This window comes from Tenrec ecaudatus, chromosome 7 (assembly GCF_050624435.1).
Source record: "Tenrec ecaudatus isolate mTenEca1 chromosome 7, mTenEca1.hap1, whole genome shotgun sequence".
Taxonomy (NCBI): Eukaryota; Metazoa; Chordata; class Mammalia; order Afrosoricida; family Tenrecidae; genus Tenrec; species Tenrec ecaudatus.
In genome coordinates, this window is record NC_134536.1 from 124,094,100 (window position 1) to 124,115,167 (window position 21,068).

The 21,068-nt window shown below is 36.1% G+C and overlaps 1 protein-coding gene across 1 annotated transcript in view; it reads right to left on the reverse strand.

The window, feature by feature from the left end:
• Window positions 1-21,068, reverse strand: part of CD2AP (CD2 associated protein) — a 106,800-nt gene that overhangs the window by 8,939 nt on the left and 76,793 nt on the right. The window contains exons 12-16 of the mRNA XM_075554996.1: window positions 12,393-12,558; window positions 11,910-12,052; window positions 4,328-4,440; window positions 3,612-3,716; window positions 2,337-2,518 (exon numbers count right to left, since the gene is read on the reverse strand). Of these exons, the coding sequence (XP_075411111.1) occupies window positions 2,337-2,518; window positions 3,612-3,716; window positions 4,328-4,440; window positions 11,910-12,052; window positions 12,393-12,558 (709 nt within the window). The remainder of the gene's footprint in view (window positions 1-2,336; window positions 2,519-3,611; window positions 3,717-4,327; window positions 4,441-11,909; window positions 12,053-12,392; window positions 12,559-21,068) is intronic.

The following is a 21,068-nucleotide window of genomic DNA, read 5'->3' on the forward strand; positions in this document are numbered from 1 at the left end:
AAAAAGGAATATGAGACATAGGATTTTATACAACACCAGTACTTCAGTAGATAAACTCCTACATCAAAAGCAAGGACATTTTCGGATTCTTAACATAGACTAAATTCTCTTTAAGAGCATTCTAGAAAGTACTTCAGAAATTCATGAGAAGCTTCACAAGAGAAGAATATATAAGGTAAGGAGGAAGCTTTAAATTATTTTAAATAGTTAATGTTGCTAAACAGATTTATTTCTTTTTTTAGTTTGACTTTAATGATTTAGAAAACCTTTCTTTTTTAATTTAAATTTTATTTTATTGGGGCTCTTAGAGCTCTTATCAAAATCCATACATATATCCATGTTGTCGAACACATCCGTACATAAGCTGTCATCAACTTTTTGGAAAACATTTTCATTTTAGTTTAGCCCCTGGCATCAGTTCATTTTTCCTCCTCCCCCCCCCCCCCCACACACACACTCCCTCTCCCGTGCCTCCTTGATAATTTATCTTTTTTTTTCATGTCTCACACTGACTGCTGTCTCATTTTACCAACTTTTCTGTTGTGTGTCCGCCTGGGATGGGGGCCACTGGTCGAGTGATCAGTTCCCCTTACTCCCCCCACCCCCCACCCTTAGCCTCCTAGTATGCGTGCTCTCTCTCCCTATTGGTCCTGAGCGGTGGGTGTATCTGTTCTGGATTCACTGTGTTTCGACCACGTTCTGGTCTACCCAGATTTGTAAAATAGAACTGGGGTCATGTTAGTGGGGGTGGGGAGGAGAGGGTAAAGCATTAAAGAATTAGAGCAGTGGTTCTCAATCTGTGGATCATGACCCCTTGGGGAGGTGTCAAACGACCCTTTTATAAGGGTCACCCGATTCATAACAGTAGCAAAATTACAGTTGTGAAGAAATAACAAAAATAATTTTATAGTTGGGGGTCACCACAACATGAAGAACTGTATTAAAGGCCTTAGGAAGGTTGAGAACCAGTGAACTAGAGTAAAGGTGTGTGTTTCATCGGTGCTATACTAGACCCCGACTGGTTCATCTCTTCCTTCTGGCCCTTCTGACAGGGGGTGTCAGTTTTCTACTTGGTATGATTTTTCTGGATGAGTCTGATGGGGCGCCACACCCTGGCCCCAAAGTCCATCCTTGATACTCCCTTGGGATCTCCTTGCTCTGCTTCCCCTGCCGCTCTATTGCACACCCCCAGTTTTGCCTCAGTATGGTGGAAAAGTCAGCTGGGACACACATCCCACACTATGTCTCCAGTGCGGTCCTATGTAGGGCCATGGTTAGTATGATTTTTGAAAAAAAGAATGTTTAACTCAAATTTATCTAGAGTTTATTTTCCTATGTGGAATTAAAATGTACATCCAAGTTCATTAGCTTCATATTCCCATACAGTTGTCTCCTAATTAAATAATGCTTTTATCACCAATTATTCTCTATGCTGAGATTATAGATTATATATCTTGATTCCTAAAACATTTATCCCACTTTATTTCTTCATATTTATAACAGTAGTATTCTGCCTTAGGATATCATATTTCTGCCTTATGATATCATAATTTAGAACTACCCTTATTTTAATTATCCATTTTATGAATACATTTACATATATGTGATTTTTATGCAAAGTATGTTTTCTTTTAACAAGACCAGGATTTCAAGCTATACATTTTTGTTTGTCTTAAAATGAGTTTATTATAGGACATTTGTAGGAAGGCAACAACTTCTGAGTTATCATTAAAAATGCCCAGCGTTTCCAGGTTGTATAATAAAGGTAATGTAAGAGGTTATAGTTATAAGCTTCCTTCTATGGGGATTCTGTGCAAGTACAGCATAGTGTAGTCAATTCTGTACTGCTGGAGTGAATTTTAAAAGTCTTTTGTAAGTTTTCCTTTAAAAAGTGGTGAATACCAACAGAAGATGGCATGAAAAAGCCCTTCCATGCCCAGCCTTTTCACTTATTCATCCTGCAGTATTCGAGCTGGCATCCAAGGTTGGCTGTTCAAATCCATCCTCAGCCACCCTGAGGAGAAAGGTGGGGCTGCGTCCTCCTGGAGAGACTTACAATCCTACACACTCAATCCAGGGCTGCCAGGAGCCAGAATGAACTTGACAGCAGGGATTCTGACCAGATTTCCAGCCAAAAATTACAGACACATGTTTATCGTTCTCATAATTGAACTGAAATAAATTTTCCAGCTCACACAATTTGCCTAAAAGAAAGTAGCACTATTAATGAAAATTTCTTTTAAAAGCACTTATTCTTACCAGAACCTGGCCAACTACATCATCACTAATCATGATTTGAAAGAATTTCATTAAGGAAGAAAATAAAGTCAACTTACCCATGTTCCTTTTTCAGTGTGTCTACAACGCACACTAATTCAGAAATCTGTGCTCTAAGCTCATCCAAGGGATTTTTTTTCCCATCGTCTGTTACTTTCGCTTTGCTTTCTAATGGCGTTAGGAAAGTAGCCACATTAGGTTTAGATGAAGCACTTGTAGGTGTTGAAAGATACATCGGTGACTGAAAGATAAAAAGTACACTGGTTTTGTTCCTTCCTTCGGTGTTATTTTTAGTTATATTTAAATCATGCTTAAGTTCAAGTGATTTTTATATTAAAAGACTGATATTTTAAGATATCAAGATAAAAGGTAAATTTTGAACTTCAAAAAGCAGTATGTTTTTCTCTTTTGTAAGCTTTTCATAACTGAAAAAAAAATCATCTTAAGAAACAATCTGCAATTCCTAACAAATGGGAAAACGTTTTCTGAAAAATGCCCCAAGGAACTTATTTTTTTAAAAGGTCGACTTATGGTTTTATGGCTAATAGAGATCTTAGAGCAAAATGTCTGTCACAATTATGAATATGTTATTCTTGTGCTACGTATTAATAATGTTTCAGATACTAAAGAGCTTCATTTAAGAGTAATTAAAAGCATTTGGAAAAAGCATTTTAAAAAGGATGCAGAACCAGAATCCTTTTACATTTCATTGAAAGAACAGCTAATCAATTAAATTAAATTTCCCAAAAATTTAATAGAATTTGAATCAAATTAAGTATATTAGATAAATTGAGGGGGAGAGTGGTATGTTGTAAGAAAAAAAAATCGAGGGATAATGGAGGTTGAAGCATGACTTCCTTAAATATTAAATGTGTACCACATCTAGTAATCCTATCTTAAAAATCAGTTTACAAAAGAATCTTGTTATTGTTCGCGGCCTACTCAGGCATCCTTCTGCTGACACTATCGCAGAACGCACTCGGCAGTCACTTGCTCCAGCCTGGGTTGAGTGTGCATTGTGATGCCTAGCAACAAAGCTAGGGAAGGAGTAAAAAGAGCTATTTTCTGGTTTGATATAAAAATGAAACATGTGTAACTCTATTCTTTAAAGAAATAGGGCTACACGTAACATTATAATATCCATTTAAAATAATATGAATTGTTTTTTTAAGAAATCTGCAGAGAATAATAGTAAGACAACTTAATTTTTATCAGGTATTATTTTACTTCTTGGCAGAACAAATTACTCTTCTTGAAGGGCACTTCAAATCCCACAGTAGGATATTAACAAAGCATCACACAGGTACACAAGCTTGGACGACAATGTGCCTCACCTTTGGGGAATAGCAAGCTTCCTTTTTAAGTTCCGGTGGTTTTAGGTTGGCACTATCTTCTTCCTCTTTGGGTAGCTTCAAATTTTTTTCGGGGCTTTGAGTAGGCTACATGATTTTATTTAAAATCAAGAGACAGAAGAGACCGAGAGGAACACATGGTAATCATTTGGATAATGCTACAGCTCTTTACATTTGGTAACAAAACTACTTAATCTTAACTGAACAATCACTATCAAAAGTAACATAACTTGTCTCTTGGTGTGGAAAAAAATGTTTCCAGTTAGGTATTAACACTAATAACTGCTTAAGAGCTAATACCACTAAATTGTTATCAGTATCCCAGTCAATAGATGGAGGAGTATAAAAAGATTAAATACGTAGAAATGACGACTAGTACTAGTTAAAAAATGAGTATTTTAAAGAAAACACTTTTCTCCTTGTCTACAATAAACATCAATCATTCTTGGGCAAGTGGATTACAGAGGCCTCCCTCCATTTCTGACCCTCTGCTCAGGGTGATGTTCTCAGGGCAAGCTCGCTGTTGGCAGAACCTACAACCTGCCACTGCATGAAGGCCCTGCTGAACTGGAAAGCTCTCTCCCTTCCTTAAACCCAAGCACTTGCCTCTTTGAGTACACAGTCAGCTTTCTAATTTTATCTTCAGATGACCCCTGGATTTGCTAAATGCTCTGTATTTCGTGCCAGTAATAACTTACAGATGGTCCACCATTGAAGCGACCAGGCAACCTTCTTCCAGTCATCTTGGGTCTGTTTGCAGTGAGATGTTGTAAGTTTTCTGAGGAAGGTATATCATCAAAATTTACAAGGTCTAGAGAAGAAAGAAACATTCAAAAAGGTATAAAAGGATGTTTCTGAAAACTGTAACTTAAAAAGAGTACCACTACTTACAAGTTGAACTGTGCTTTTCATATGCATTTGGAAAACAACGCTCACCCTTAAAAACAAACATCATCTTCACCGGGTTACAATTCACACTGTAGGATTTTATTAGCAATATAAAGCTCATGCTCTAAATTGAGGAGTTAGACCTCAAAAAAAAAAGTTCTTTCTTAAAGATACAAAGAATACTTGTAGCCATAACAATCTGCACCGTGTTGGGGGTAGCAGAAAAAATCTACAATCTTACATTCTTCCTTATAAAAGTACATGTTTTATTCCTTATACTCCTAATTAATTATAACATAGTAAAAATGTACAAATAAAATGTGTTAAGCTTGAAGACAAGAACCCTAACATTCAAATATTCAAGGGATAAATATACCTGGCACCCAGCTGCATCCCACTGCATTGCTCAATGTAAAATGAAAACCTGGTTCAACGTGTCTTCATTTGTATGTAGATGTGTGTGCAGAGTACATTATAGCCAAGACCACACTATGTAAGGTTCACTGCAGTTCTACTCAAACACTGCCATGTTTAGGACTCGTAAGGTAATTAATTACACTGGAAGGAAAGCCAAACACCAGGAGAGCAAACTCTATAGATCATCCCTTTCCTTAGGAACAAATTTGTAACTTTGAAACACAGATATATAATACTTTCAGCTTATTCTAAATTTAAAAAAAAAAAAAAGAAAAGAAATCTTACTAAAGGAGCTGATCTTGAATCCTGAAACCCAATTGTCCCTACAAGAATCCTACAGGTAAGCTCCACACACTTACAGTGTCATTTTCCTTTAGTCCAGATTCCAAACAAGGAGATATGAACCACAACCATGCTGGTCTGTATGGCAGCAGACAACTTTGAACTGCTGCAGGCCTAGAGCCATTCTCCAAGGTACCATTTGCTTGAATATATATAAAATTCTATCAAATATTAGGTATCCCAACTCAATTATTTAAGACATCTACAAATAGTATTCACCCCCCTGACTCGCCCCCCAACCTAGAATGTCTGATAAACTACTTTCACACTCAAATTAATTTATATATTGGGGGTGGGGTGGAATGAAGGAGGTAAAAATGCTAAGAGAGAAAGAATCATCGCTGTCTAGCAATATGCGTTTTAAAATAAAAACTGTTCAATGAATACTCTATTCACTTCCATCTTCTCATCGTAAGATTATATTCTGTTTCATCTTGGATCACGACACTAAGCTAGCACATTCATTACAAGAGATGCTCTAACATATTGTTTAACTTTTTTTGAGTCTTTCAATGATTTTCAGTAACAGTAAAGTATAAGTAACTACAATAAAAATGCAACGATTTTAATAATAAGTGTATTATATAATCCAGAAAAGCTAGAGTATAAATGCCATTTCACTTACAACTATCACAACAAAAATAACATATTTTTTTAATGTACTGAAAACATCCTACAGTTTGAGGGGTGAAAGACTGCTTTCTACATTCTATTTTATGTTTGGTGATAACATACCAAAAAACCCAATCATTTTGTCCTATGGAGATTATTTTCAAATGCATATTTTTAAGCAACTTGAAGAAAACGAAACAAAACACATGGGAAAAAATGATGACAAATGAAATAGAGTAAAAAAAAAGAAAGGTAGATCATTTGTAAAATGGTATTATTATTCATGAAACTACATTCAATACTCTGGTAAATAGCCTTCCATGTACCCTGTTTGGGGCTACACCACCGATACAAATACTTTACTATCCTAAAACTCTCTCAGGTTCTCCATCTAAGTCAGAAAGTTAGTAAAATGAAACAGTGCACATTTTGGACTCACGATGCATCTGAAAGCTTTTACATTTACGTCAGGCTGATAACAGCTTTAAACTACACTCAAGGCACAAAAGCTATGACACGCACCAAAGGCTTACAAACACACTGTCATTCTGCCTGCAACTTACATGTCTGTATGTTAACATAGAGAGAATTTAAATGAAAAGAAAATAATTCCAATTTGGGAAGAAAATACACAGAATTTTATGGTTTGCCAATTAAGAAAAATATTTTTATTTGGAGAATATTTGAAACTAACAAAGAAAATGTTTCCAAAATGAATTTCATTTTATGAAATGGAAAACCAAAACGGTTAGAATAAACAGACAGACAAACACGTACATTTTCAGTAAAATTACAAAGAAAAAATATCAGTGTGCACCACCTATTTATACTGAATACACTATTTTGATTTCTTTTAAAAATTGTCATCTTACCAAAATGGAGAAGGGTAGGATAATTTCCTGACACGTAAGAGGGAAACATGGCAAACAGGCTAGGAAACAAAATCTGGAAAGAAAAGTCAAGGATAGGAATGTCTAGGAAAAAGACTGAACCAAAAAATTATTTTACAAAGCAGAAAAAAAGGAACAGTTGTAGAATGAGTAGAATCACATCAATGATTAGTATATAGTTACCATGGTTTATTTAAATTTCTCTAAGATGTATACTAAAGTCTAGATTCATTCCTTAGTCTTCCAAGCGGAAAAACTTTGGTTACCATTCATTTCATTAATTACACTCAATTAAAATAAAACCAGTTGCTCACTGAACACCAAGACACTTCCCAAAAGAATGACTTAGGGCTTTAGTCTTAGAAAAGATCAATAGATCCAATAGTAATGGGTCAATAGGACAATAGAGTAATAAGGAAATAGATTGACATTTCATAATATAGTCATAATTAAAATTAGACCACCTTTAATTCAAATTTTAGACTTTGGTACATGAATGTAATTACATTAATAATGGAGGCAGTTTTAATTCTTGGCTAACAGACAAAATATTATTTTTAAAACTTTACTAAGAAAATACAACTCGATACAACCTTAAAAATATCCTCACATATATAAACAAATATTAATATTTAGTACGATGTTCTCTACAATGATATACTAGAAAGAAAAGTATTAGAAAGAAAATGTTAATCTTAGTCATTGTTCTATTTTGTTGTTGGTTTCTTTGTTTAGACACAGGGTCTCTTTTTAAAGTGTCCATTACCCAAAAGGAGCCTTGGTGGTACAGCGGTTAAGCACATGGCTATCAACGGAGAGGGTGGCTGTTGGAACACAGCAGCTGCTCGGTGGGAGCAGAGGAGGCAGTTGGCTTCCTTCAATATTTGCACGAAACAGTTCTACTCTGTCCTTCACGGTGGTTAATGCATCCACGTTTGGTACGTTGAGTTGTTTACTCAACAGGCACTTCATTAAAATGTTTCACAATAAATTCTTTCTGAATAAATCAATAAAGAAATTTGGGCAAGAGGCTTCAAACAAAAATTGGTCAATCGGCTTATGATTTGTATGTGAGGGCTTCAAAAGTTCATGGAAAACATAGATCTCAAAGATAATGTAACTTCTCATTCAACAACACAAAGGAACAGCTTACTGGTCGGAAAGACTCAGGGAAAGACTAGTGGAATCCCGATGGTCACCCTTAGTCACACTTCACCAGAGAGGTGCTTCACACATTGACAGAGTTGACCTTTTGAGAGTGAAGGAGTGGCATTTACCCAAGGTCAAAAATTCACAAAGGTTAGAAAAGAAACAGGAAACACAATAAGGAGATAAGATAAATAATGTTACCCTGTGGGGACTGCAATCAATGAGATGAAACCAGAGTGCCTAATTGTTGAATGTAAAATGAATGTTGTGCTCTGCAAACCTTCATCCAATTCACAATAAAGTTTTTAATCAATTGAAAAGGAAAAAAAAACAACAATGATACTTTCAAAGAACTTTTTGAAGCCCTTTGTATAGCATAAATGGTTATATGTTGCTTTATATTATACAATAAAATCATATCTCAGAGGGAGATCAGAAATTGATATGCTTTTTATATAATAGTAACAGGAAATTATGGCCCTAGCAACTTCCACGTCAAGCACTCTAAAAGGTTTATCAAACCCCAAACCAAACCCATTACTGCTGAGATGCCATCGGTTCCACAGTAACCAGAGAGGACTGTGCAGAAATGTTCCCCCGGGGTTGTAGGATGTACCCTTGTATGGAGGCAGACTGTCATATATTTTTTCCATGGAGCAGCTGGTGGATTTGAACAACTGACTATTTGGATAGTAGCTGAGTGAGTAATCACTATGCCACCAGACCTCCTTAGTAAATAAATATACTAGATAACTCAGTTGGCAACAAAAGTTAAAAAACTGTCTCATTACCAATTCAGTAATAAAAAAATCAAATTTTTCGCTTGAGTAGTGTAGCCCTGTCGATATAATTTTACCTTAAACTGATTTACATAATAATGAAGTGCTTTAGAAGTCTCAGTATACAGGATATGTTTTAATATTCAGAATCATATACGAAAGAGTTGGTTGTACATAATATTTTTAAGAACATCTTACCAACCCAAAAATACAACTTGAAAGATACCTCAACTGAACGCTGAATCAGAAGTGTCAAGAGCTCACAGAAGTGTAAAGCACTTTTATAAGACAAGTGTTAAGAATTACTGAGTTTTGAATGAAAACATGAAGAGCTTCTAAATTTCGATTTTGAACATTGGTTATTTACTGCCATATCTTTTATTTTAGAATACCAACTGTCCTAAAACACTACTGAGAAGGTTAACACTGGCTCAGGATACCTGAAGATTTGTACTGCTTCAAACAAACTCCATTTATAAAATTTATATTTTTGAAAATGTATACATATGGGATACCACAAGCAGCCAGGCAGTAGATGGGATTAAGAATACCAGTGTGGACATTAACTAGAATAAGTTACAGAACTAACATTTTGACATCTTTTTAAATCTTATTTGTATCTCTGGATTGTTTCCATTATTAGAAGGAAAAAAACCCAGAAATTAATATAAGTTTTCTAACACTGCTCCAAAAAGCCTCTTTGTTCTTTAAAACGAGAGGTCAATAATGGCTACAAATGCCCTTCAGATACCACCAGATTGACTCTCACACTCACTGCAATCGAGTAGATGTTGACTCACGCGGTTCTATAGGACAGGGCAAAACTGTCCCCGCAATTTTCCTGAAACTAACTGTTCACAGCAGTAGAAAGCCCTGTCTTTCTCCTGAGGAGGGGCTGGTGGTTTTCAAATGCGGACCTTGCGGTTACAGCCCAACATGTAACCAATATGCCACGAGGGTTCCGATCAACAGTTATAAACAAAGACACTAGTGATTCTATATAAACCAAGTTCACTGTCATCGAGCCAATGCCAACAACTCCTAGAGGCGTTATGGGCCAGGGAGCAAGTACTGCCCCTGCACGTTGCTGAGACTGTAACTGTTTACTGGAGTGGAAGCGCCATCTCTCTCTTGATGATTTCACATAGGAAATGTTTTTAAGAAAGTAAAGTTTATTTTAATTTACCTATTGTTTTACCCATTTCTATGATCATGAAATAAAGCAAATGTTTAAGAATGATACAAAGCAACAGAGAAATATAAATATTACTTTTTTCCATCAAAATTTAACACTTCAGTGACAAGATGTGCAAAAAAATTAGAGAAATTAAAAAGATTGCATTAATTGGAATTTTCTGGTTTGTTTTCTAGGGAGAAAAGGGGGCAACTAACCTTTTTTTCTCTATTATATTTGAAACAGATTTCTAGCAATCCATTCCATCACAAAAGTACACAGTGCAAACTGATAAAAATCCTATTTTCTATCACGGATTTTAAATAAAAAGGGAATGCAGAATATTTTAATGGCCAAGAGAAGTTTGTTTTAAGTAATAATTTTACTAGTTAAAAATGTATTGACTATGCATGACTGAATACCTCTAAAAAATTAGTAATAAATATGGCTTTATCCAGAGCAGCAGGCAGCATACAAATAGCAAAGGAAAAAAAATCTATAAAATATTCAAATTAAAAGGATGAAGGCTGTATTTAAGTTGAAGATTTTGGACTGGCAAATTGAAAAGAAGATAAAAACATACAATTACTTCGGAAAAAAATTGAAATGTAACAATGTATATAAAAGTATGGTAACAAAAAAATCTAAGTGCAATGAATCTTCAAGTTGAAATATAAATGTGAAATGCTAATACTGAGCAAACATATATACACATATCATATGTATATGATAGATATATACACACACACTCAGATTCAACATTTTTCTTAGAACGAATAACATAGAATGTATTTTAAAACTCTGCCATCAAGGCGATTCCCACTCACAGCAAACCTGCAGGACATGGTAGAACTGCCCCTGCGGATTTCCCTGGTGGGATAGTGGGTATGCACTAGGTTGTGATCTGCGAGGTCCAAAGTACGAAACCATCAGGTGCTACTCGGGAGATAAAGAAGGTTTTTACTCCGGTAACGAGGTACGGTCTAGGAAACCACAGGGGCAGTTCTACTCTGTCCTACAGGATGGCCATGAGTCAGAACTGACTCTATGGCAGTGCAGTATAGAACTCTTTATGGGAGTAGAAAGCCTCGTCTTTCTCCCACAGAGCGGTTGGTGGTTTAGAACTGCTGATCTCATGTTTAGCAGCCCAATACATAACCACTTTAACCACCAGGGTTCCTATCCTTTATATAGTTATTTAAGGAGTTGTCTTTTGACTTATGTGATCTTGGATATTAAAACATCTTTTGCGGTTTACTTTTAGATGAAAAGTAGAGAAAAATTATCATCTACCTTGAGTTACTGTAAAGACAAAATAAGTCTGAAAGTGCTTTGAAAAAGTAAAAAGAAATACAAAGCATTATACAAACTAACTACTACCATTGTAGAGTAATTGATTGCATGATACTTCTAAGAGTAAAATGTCTATCAAATTTTTCTTCTTATAACTAACCGGAACAAAAGAGTTAGAAAACAAAAAGTTCAGAGTAAAGAAATAAGAATGATTAATGGCCCGAAAATCAGTCGTAAAGCTTATAGACCATTTACTTAAGGGGTACAGCTGCAGACATAAACTAGAGTGTCAGAAAGGACCAGTTTTCCTGTCTTGGAAACAAAACAATCTCCCAGATAAGTGGAGAAAGAAGAACATTCTTTTAAAACAATGGCGAGTGCTGTCACTGAAAGACAAAACCATATCATTTTTTCACTTTTAAAAATAAAACATGTTAGGAAAGCCTAAGTGAAGTTGTAGGGTAACTCCACAACGCAGACCACACAAATAGATGAGGAATCTTTTTGCATCCATCTCAGCCCTCTGACCATTAAAAAAGATTACATGAATTATAATTTTGCATATTTATTTTCTTTGTTCGCTTTTTTCCTTTGGGCTACATGTATTTTAAACAAATCTTCATTAATTTCCACTGTTATCTAAAATACACATAAAAATTCTTTTGAAAATATATTATATTTTCTGAAATCTGTATTAACAAATTTGTAATATTTCACTTTCTACATGTTGACTTACCTGTTTCTTTTGAGCTTCTTAATATTAAGGAGTCTAGCTCGACTGACTTTGGTCTAAGTGGTAGCTGCTCAGAATCAAGCTTTGGTTTTGATACTGGCTCAGTTTCAAATTTTGACAAAACAGTAGGAACTTCCCCATTAACCCTGAAATGAGACAAGTACACATAGACAAAAATAACTTTTCAAAAACTCTGATTTAATGACATTGAAAATTTTACAGCCTAAAAATACCAATTTCTTTCTCTTCTGTAAAACTATCTCCCTATACAATAAACCTCTGCCACAACACTGATCACAATATAACCAGAAATGCAAAACATTTTAATGTATTCAACTAGAATAATGAATTATTTGAGCCTATAAAGAAAAGGTAGAAAATTACTACTTGAAAATAACTGTGGGATTCATAAATCAAAGGTAGCAACAAAGGCATTTAAATAAAGGCAGGTAAGTCAGTAAGATAACTAAGAATGGGAAAACTTACTTGGCTATAGGAGGCGGTGGAGGAACTGGTTTTTCAGGTCGCTTTGGGTACAGCATTGCAGGTGATCTTGATAAATTATTGGCTTTGGAGGGCGGAGTAGGCTTCTTGGGCGGGACTTGTGGAGCAGCTAGTTTAGAAGGCTTCTGTTCTAGAGCTGGTTTTTCATCTGATGATTGAAAAATATTTTAAGACATGACAGCCAACAACAAAAAAGGACCTAAGTTTTCAAATTGTGAAAACTGGAAAAGTTAAAAATTGTCAAAACTGGGGAAGTCTGAGAACAGAACATTATTTCTCACTAAGCTTCTTTGTTTATAAAGGTCAATAGGTCTACAGCACCAAGGAGCAGCCAAGGTGATACAGCACTCACCACCAAGGTTGCTAGAGCACTCACCACCAAGGTTGGAATTTAAAACCCACCCAGCAGTACTGAGAAAACAGGTCTTGTGATCTGCTTCTATTAAGATTTCAAGCCAAATCTCACTATTGGCATCAAGTGGATTCCAAGGCACAGCAATCCTGCAGGAAAGAGAACTACCCTAGTCTCCAAGTCTATCATCTTTAAAGCAGGTGTCACTTCTTTGTCTTGTAAAGCAGCTTAGTTTGCAGGCACTTTAAGTGATGAGCCAATAAGGCTCCTCCCATTGAGATTATAGCCAAGAATGTCCTACTGAGCAGCGCCCTGGGGAACTCGTGGATCACAGTGGTCTCCTAACCACAAGGTCAGTGGTTGGAATCCACCAAACTCACCAGCTGCTACCCGGCAGGAGCAGCTTTCTCCTCCTATAAGAACAGTTCATCTCGGAAACCCACAGGGGCAGGTCCACCCTGTCCGATGGGGTCACTGTGAGTCAGAATCGACTAAATTGCAGTGCATTGGCTTATTTTTATTCCATAATACACGAATGACTTGACAATAACTAATGATGCCTTACGATGGGGAGCATTCTTCATGTGTGCTTCATTTGTGTATCCTCCCTGCAGTAATACCTATTTAAGTCTTTTGCCAAGTTTTTTAAAGGGGCTGTAAAAAGTAATCAGTTAATATTTGTGCAAATGAGATCTCTCTTCTCTTAGAAATGAAAAACAAAGAGTTGAAAGTGACACAAAGGCAACAGGTTTGGTTTCTGTAACACAGATTTCAGTACTGATCATCCTAGAAATCTCTGTGGCATCTAATAATGCTGAATCTTTATTTTTAATTTAAAAATAACATTGCCAGAAGCTTAACTTCCAATGCTGGGCAAGTCCTCACCACACGAACACAGCGAAGTAACAACCTCCAATGTCAAGAATTCTACATTATCACTGCTCAGCAGTTGTCTTAGTTCTTCCTAATCACCACCCCATTTCTACCCGAAGGTGTCTTTTAACCCACAAATTACTCTTACCCATTATTAAAGTTTACATCTTTAGAATCCTAAGATTCATATTGCTGATAGAGCTTAAGTTCTTTTATTTGTGGCTATCTGGCATTAATATGCACACATCAAGCTATCCACTCTAATTATGGATATTTGGGTTATTTCCAATTAGGGCCAATACAAATAATGCTAGGTTAGAAATTTCTAATTTCAATCTTTGGATGCCTCTATGAAGCACACATTTCTGTTGGGTATACAACTAGAGGTGAAAGTGCTATGTATCAGGGTATGGGTATGTTCAACCTTACTTCTATAGCTTAGCTCTATCAATTTTCACTTGCATGGATGGTGTATGACAGGTCTGTGAGAACTGTGCATACTCTCACCAACAGGAATGTTATGTCCTCATTCACTCCCTTCCCCCTCTTTTTTAGTATTCTGGTGAGTATATAGTATCTTGCTTTAAGTTAAATTTCATGCCTTTAATGAGTAACAAAGGGTGAAAAGGTTCTCACACTTTGATGATGTCTGGTTACCTATAAATTTAGCAAACTTCCTACAAAAAGCTGCTATATTTATTAATTTTTAGTAATTCTTTATATATATATTCTGTATGAGGGCTCAGTTATTAATTGCAAATACCTGTTTCTACGCTGGGGCTCTAATAGTGATGAATTAAGAGTATAGTTCTGGTAGCAACATGGGTTACACATTGGGCTATTAAATGCCAGGGTCAGCAGTTCATATCCAAGAGCTGTTCTGAAGAAGCAAAATGAGGCTTTCTGTTCCTGGAATTATTTAAAGCCTCAGAAACCCCAAGAAACAGCTTCTATTCTATCTTATAGGGTCACTATGACGATAAGACCCTGCTAACCGCCCCCCGCCCTACACTTTTCCCCCAATCCCCCCCCCCCCCGTTCCCAACCCCATCCCTGGCCTCTCATAGATATCAAAGTCTTATCTATTGGTATATAAAGCACATTTCCCCGTCCTTGTTTTTGCTTATAACAACGGTGATATTCAATATTTATCTTTGTAAGATTGACTGAGTTTGCTAAGCACAGAGCTCTCTGTAGCTTTGTCAGTGTCTAAGAGAGTTAACACTGTTTTTTATTAATGTATAAAATTCCATCGTGCGAATGTTTCAGAATTTGTTTATCCATTTCTCTATTAATTGGGTTTTTGGTTATTCCCATGTTTCTGCTAGTGTGGAAAATGCTGAAAAGGAACAAAGGTGCACACATGTTTATTTATGTGGTATTTTTTATTTCTTTAGGGTATATACCCAGTAGAGAGATGGCTAGGTCATAAAGCACTTGTATTTGCATTTCAGTGTTTGCCAAACTGATTTCCATAATGGATGTAAAATTCTACAGTCCCACCAACAAGGTAAAAGCATTCTCGACTCTCAACAACCTCTCCAGATTTTGTTATTTTCTGTTTTCTTGAATTATGCCAAACGTGGCTGGGTGAGGTGGTATCTCATTGTGGTTTTCATTTGTATTTCACTTATGGCTAATAAATGTGAACATTTCTTCATATGGTTGCTGGCTGTCTGAGTGTCACCTTTGAGAAACTGTCTATGCATGTCTTATGCCCATTTTTTGGTTGGAATGCTTGTATTTCTCTGGGTAAGATGTAGTTTTCCATACACTTTGATTAGTCCTTTATCTGATGTATCAGTACTGAATATTTTCCCATCTGAGAGCCCACAGATGTTCACTTTTTCCATGATGTCTTTTGATGTGCATAAATGTGTTTCTCAGTAGGTACCAATTCTTGGTTTCGTCTTCTGTAGTGTGGATATTTTTCATGATGGATTTATGTCTTGTATTAAAGCAAAAATTTGTCACTATATTTTCACTGATGGTTTTAATAATTATGTAACTTATATTTAGGACTTTGAACCAGTTTTCTTGACCAATATTCCATTTGAATTCCATAGTAGTTCTAGACTAACTGGCTTGATGTTTACTGTTATTTTTAGTAATATCTAAACTATTACATCTTTAAAATATGGTCACTGCTGATCCAGTCTCCCTTTTGCTCTTGGGCCACTAATTATATTTATTGAATATTTTTGTCATATTCAATATCCCTTGCAAATGTCTCTCTTTCCTATGTTTTCCATCTTTTTTATCTCTCTAGGCTCAGTTCTGATATTTTCTTTGAAATTAAAAATAAAATTCGCGTGTGTGTGTTTGTGTGTGTGTGAATGAGGAGGCTTCAAAATGTCCACTGAAAACCAGAAGTCAAAGGTAATGAAAGTTCCCCACAAACTTCTTAGAAGCTGCTAAACACACAAATGCACAATCTATATTCATACGTGTATTCATCTGAACTTATAATTATTTATCCGATTGATCTTTATATTTATATGGTTTCTATGTTTACAAAATCTATCAAATTATATTACTTCGGACATATATTATGTTTAAGTTCTGCTAGCTTTAATATTTGAATTCTCGGAGGGATGGGTCTTATTATCAGCATTGTTTTTTGTAGGTATTCTAAGACTATATGCTATGTCTATTCCTATTCTCAAGCTAAGCAATGTACCTAATTTCGAGGACAAATAAGCAAATAAATGCTTAATGCAAACGCTTAGCAAATGTCATCATATTCATATGCATTTCAAGTCAAAAGCTGAGTTCGAGCTTACTTTTGCCTTATCTGCTATCTCATTTCCTACTTGTCACAAGCTTTAGGAAATTTACGGAGAATAAAATGACAATTGAATTTCCCCCAAACATTTTGAAGCTCCTTCTTATCTCTCTCTCTCTCTCACACACAGTCACACAGACACACACACACACACAGACACACACACACACACACACACACACACAGAGACACACACACACACACACACACACACACACACAACCATGTGCACAGCACAAGTCCCAAAACCCTTATCACTATTTCAAGTCCCTTTTGGAGGAGAAAATATAAATGTCTAGAAAATATATATATATATGTATGTATGTATATGTATGTATGTATACTCCTTGTCATAGCATTAAAAGGCCACCCATGTACTATTGAAGTGGTTCTCAAATTTACCATCAGATTAAAATCATCCAGAGAGCTTCAGAAATACTAAAACTTGAGTGACACCATGTAAAAATTCTGAAATAAAGAGTTTAAGTAACAGTATATTCTTAAAAGAAACCCAGTTAATCCTAGTCTAGGCTAGATGAGGAATAACTATACCACAAAGCGACCTTTCCTGGCCAACTCCTCACAGCGACCTTTCCTGGCCAACTCCTCACAGCAGCTACCAGGGTGCCTGCAGCCAAGTCCCGAATCCGCCATGCTTTCTTCTTACCCCTGCCCTACCTTCCTCCTGAGGCCTAGACATTGCCAGTCAGCACATCCCGCTCATCCTCTAAGGCTCTGCGTAAGGGCCACCTCCTCAGCACTATGCAAATAACTAGTAAACTGGTCATCATCACATCTGCTTTATAAATGCAAAGGCCTTCCTAATGTTTCTGTAAAACCCTGTTAGCACTAGCCAGTTGCCTGTGTGCGCTTACAAACACAGAAACACACACTTCCTTTTATTACATGTTTAACAATCCGTTAAAAGTCTATTTCATGTTTGGGCAAGTATAAATAAAGAATATTGTCTGCTACTTCTTAGGAAGTAAAGGTTATTTTTAGAGTCAAATGACTATTATAATGGTTCTTAAGTATTAAATGGTTCTTTGCAGAATATTTTAAACCATATTAAAATGGTTCTTTGTAGAACTTCAGAGATAAGAATCATTTCTTTTCCGATAAGCACACTAAACATAAAATACAAAAGAGCCCTGCCACAGCTCTTGATTTACTCTCCAAAAAAAAAAAAAAAATCAAACACACTTCCATCAGTCGATTTTGACTCATAGCAAATGTATGAGACTTTATGTCCTACATTTATGTCACAGATAAAAAGGCATTTAAGTTCAGTACTGCCAATAAATCAAGCCCTTGAAACCAATCTTAAACACTCTGATCTTGTTTCCTACTAAAGTAAGTTGTATCAGAGTAAATTGTAGAAATCACAAAAAGTCACTTACAAACATGAATATAATGTATTTAAGGATCTATGACCAAGGAAAGACATTCAACGAATACCTCAAGACTTTTACATTAGACAATACATGGAAATAGATCCCAGGCCTACTTTTCTACCAACTTATAATTCTATATAAGACAGATAGCTTTCAATGAGGAAAGAAATATTCTTAAATAACAAAAACAAATGTTCCGACTTAGAGCTTCCATACAGAAAATTATTGTAAAAACATATTTCAAAAAAAAACCATATTTCAGGCAGGAATTGCACAATGCAAAAGAAACAGGAACCGGGGATATATCTAGCCCAACACGTACTGGCTAGTAGAAGCACTCGGGCGGTGGAGAAAGGTATGATCCCTGCTGTGTTTGACTGCCCAGAGATGGCCCGCGACTAAGACAACAGAAATACGACCGTGCCCCAAGAGGTGTAGCCCTCGTTAAATTTATTTTCTGTGAACGAATAACTTAATGTTGCCACTTGGAGCCCTTCAAGGGAGAGGGCATAGTAAAGCCACAAGCACTTTTTAAGGTGAGGGAGTAAGCCGCAATTCAATCGCTGGCATGGCAAGCCCCAGAAACCAGCTCATCAGTAGTCTCCTGCCTCCTCACTGCTCTTAGCAGGTAGTCAGGCCATCTCGGCAACAGCGACGTGCTGCTCTTCAATGCCAGTCTGAAGTCTATGCAAGAGGCAGAGGCAATTTGGGTAAAAGCTCAGGAAGAAGTATCACAATTCTATCTCTCGTCTACTAATGTGAAACCCAGATTACCAATCCCTGCTTGGAGGAATACATCATCTGCCTATCAATCAACTCTAAAAGAAGGCAGATCCAGCCACTGCTGTAATGAAACTCTGAAATTCTCCTCAAGCAAAGTGAGCACAGTTCCTTTGCCCCACAAAAAAACAAGAACACCCCAAACGTGGAACCATACTGAGTACCAGCAGCTCCTATGCTCTCCAAGAGGCTGTAATTTAGCGGGATTAGGAAAGGACAAAAAAAATAAATAAATAAAAATTAAATAAATAAATAGATAAAAAGGAAAGGACAGAGAAAGACAAATAGTTAAAAGCTACCATTTGACTTTTTATGACATACGCATATAGTTTAACCTTTTTCTTATGTTATCTCCTATACCCGTGTACGCCTCACTACCTGGCATTTGAGAATGATAGTTCCTTCTATCATACATACCCAAATCAAAGCTATGATTAGGACACAAAACAAGAGAGTGAGCTACTGAAATGTAAGTCGAAGAAAGACTCATTACTCTCATGGGGCAGTGTAAGTCTGTCTGAGAGAAGAACACAAGAATAAAATGTCACAGTCAATTCTAACGCACAGAGAAGAGTGACAAAGCAGACCTGTCCCCTAAGTAAGTTTCCACATCTTTCTCACACAGAGCAGCTGGTGGGTTTGAACTGCTGGCCTTTTGGTTATCAGATAAGTGCCTAACCACTGTGCCACTGTGGCTCCTGGAAACTGAGCAAGAGCTAGGAAACTGTTAAGCAACTTTAGCAAAATGCACATGGTGGTGTTCACTATGGAGTAGACCATAAACACTGGCAGACTGAGGCATCTAGAATTAACTTCCGTTCTAAACACTGGGGGGCACGTCCCATGAAACTAGAGGGAGCCATGAAGAGTTACGGGTAAAAGAGTGTATGGTTTTCAGTAGCTTTCTCACCTAATAATACAGTTTTTCAAAGTATATCTTCTGTGGAACTCCGACAAGGAAAGTAAGCAGTTCGAGCATGTATATACATGTAGAAATACCATATTTCCTTAATATATGATTTAAGGTTCCTCAAATTGACCCTAATCAAGGTTTGAAAAAATCCCTCACAGTTGTGGAAGCAAGGATACAATGTTGTTTCATATTCATTTTTATTTAAAAGGAAATAATTAACTCTACCGATGCATATATTCAAATGCCACTAGGCCAGCAATAAAAGAATGTTCCTGCCTGTTGAAGTTCACAATATGACTACATCAAGACTTTTACCACCACTAGGCCATTTCTTCTCCACACACTGTGGCACTTCATGGTTTGTAAGCATGCAGGTTAAGTAAATCTTAGTGAAATTTTGTCCGGTTTTAATTTGACTAAAGGAAACTTCATTCAATTGACAAGTGACTTTAAAAGATTCCCTCAGAAAAATTAGGCTACAAATTATCTTCACAGAAGCAAATTTGTATGCATGTAATAAAATGATCCCAGATTCGTATCTAACAATAGATATATCAGAAGAGACCAATCTGAAATTAATAAATATTTTAAGTGTGAATTATTTCTGTATCATAACTCAACTAAAATACTTAATGTGAAAGAATAAAAATACGAAAGCATTCCTTGCTAAGTGTAAAACATGTGAATGACACTCTTTGAGAGTGCAGGACACATCATTGAACAGGATGCAGGATGCATTTAATGAATGAAAAGGGTGGAAGATGACAGCAAAACTATAATTTCGGAGCTGATTTTGATCTGAAAAATTAATCTGGTAACACTGCGGAGATAAAGTAGTTAGATCAGAGAACAAAGAGCAATGAATTGACAAAAGCTCTACAATAGCAATCAAAAGGGAGGGGTTAACTACAGCGCTGACTGTTCAAAGCATTCTACAACACAATATTGTATTCAAGGTGTTTCATGGAAATAACCTAATCAAAGAGACAGCCCCTACAGATAGATCTTTCTATATATGTGCAAAGTGGCAAACAGTCTCCAGACAAACAATACGAGTCAACTTTTAAACATACTCTGTGTCTTAGAATAATGTTCTAAGTTTCCATGATAGATATATGTAATCAGATAAAATAATATATAATAAATTACTTGGGATATTTTCTAGGAACTTAGTCTGCACCTCTCTCAAAACCCAAATCCATTGCCATCAAGTCAACACTAATTCATACTAAACTTATATACTGTTTCTGAGACTGTAAATCTATGTAGGAACAAAGAGCCTCAGCTTTTTCCCTTTGAGTGACTGGTGGATTTGAACCAACAACCTTGCTGTTAAAAGCCCAATGCTTATCTCACAGAGCTGCCAAGGCTAAGGAAACTGCTAAAAATTATTTTAACTGAGAAATCATAAATATAATAAAGTGCAATTGTTTTGTGCTTTCTTTTCTTGTACATTATTTTAAACTATGATCATATACCAAAACTCATCAATGAAATTGTTTAAATTTTTTACAAATGCAAACTGATATCAGTTTTAGTAAAATCTTAATTTCCTATCACT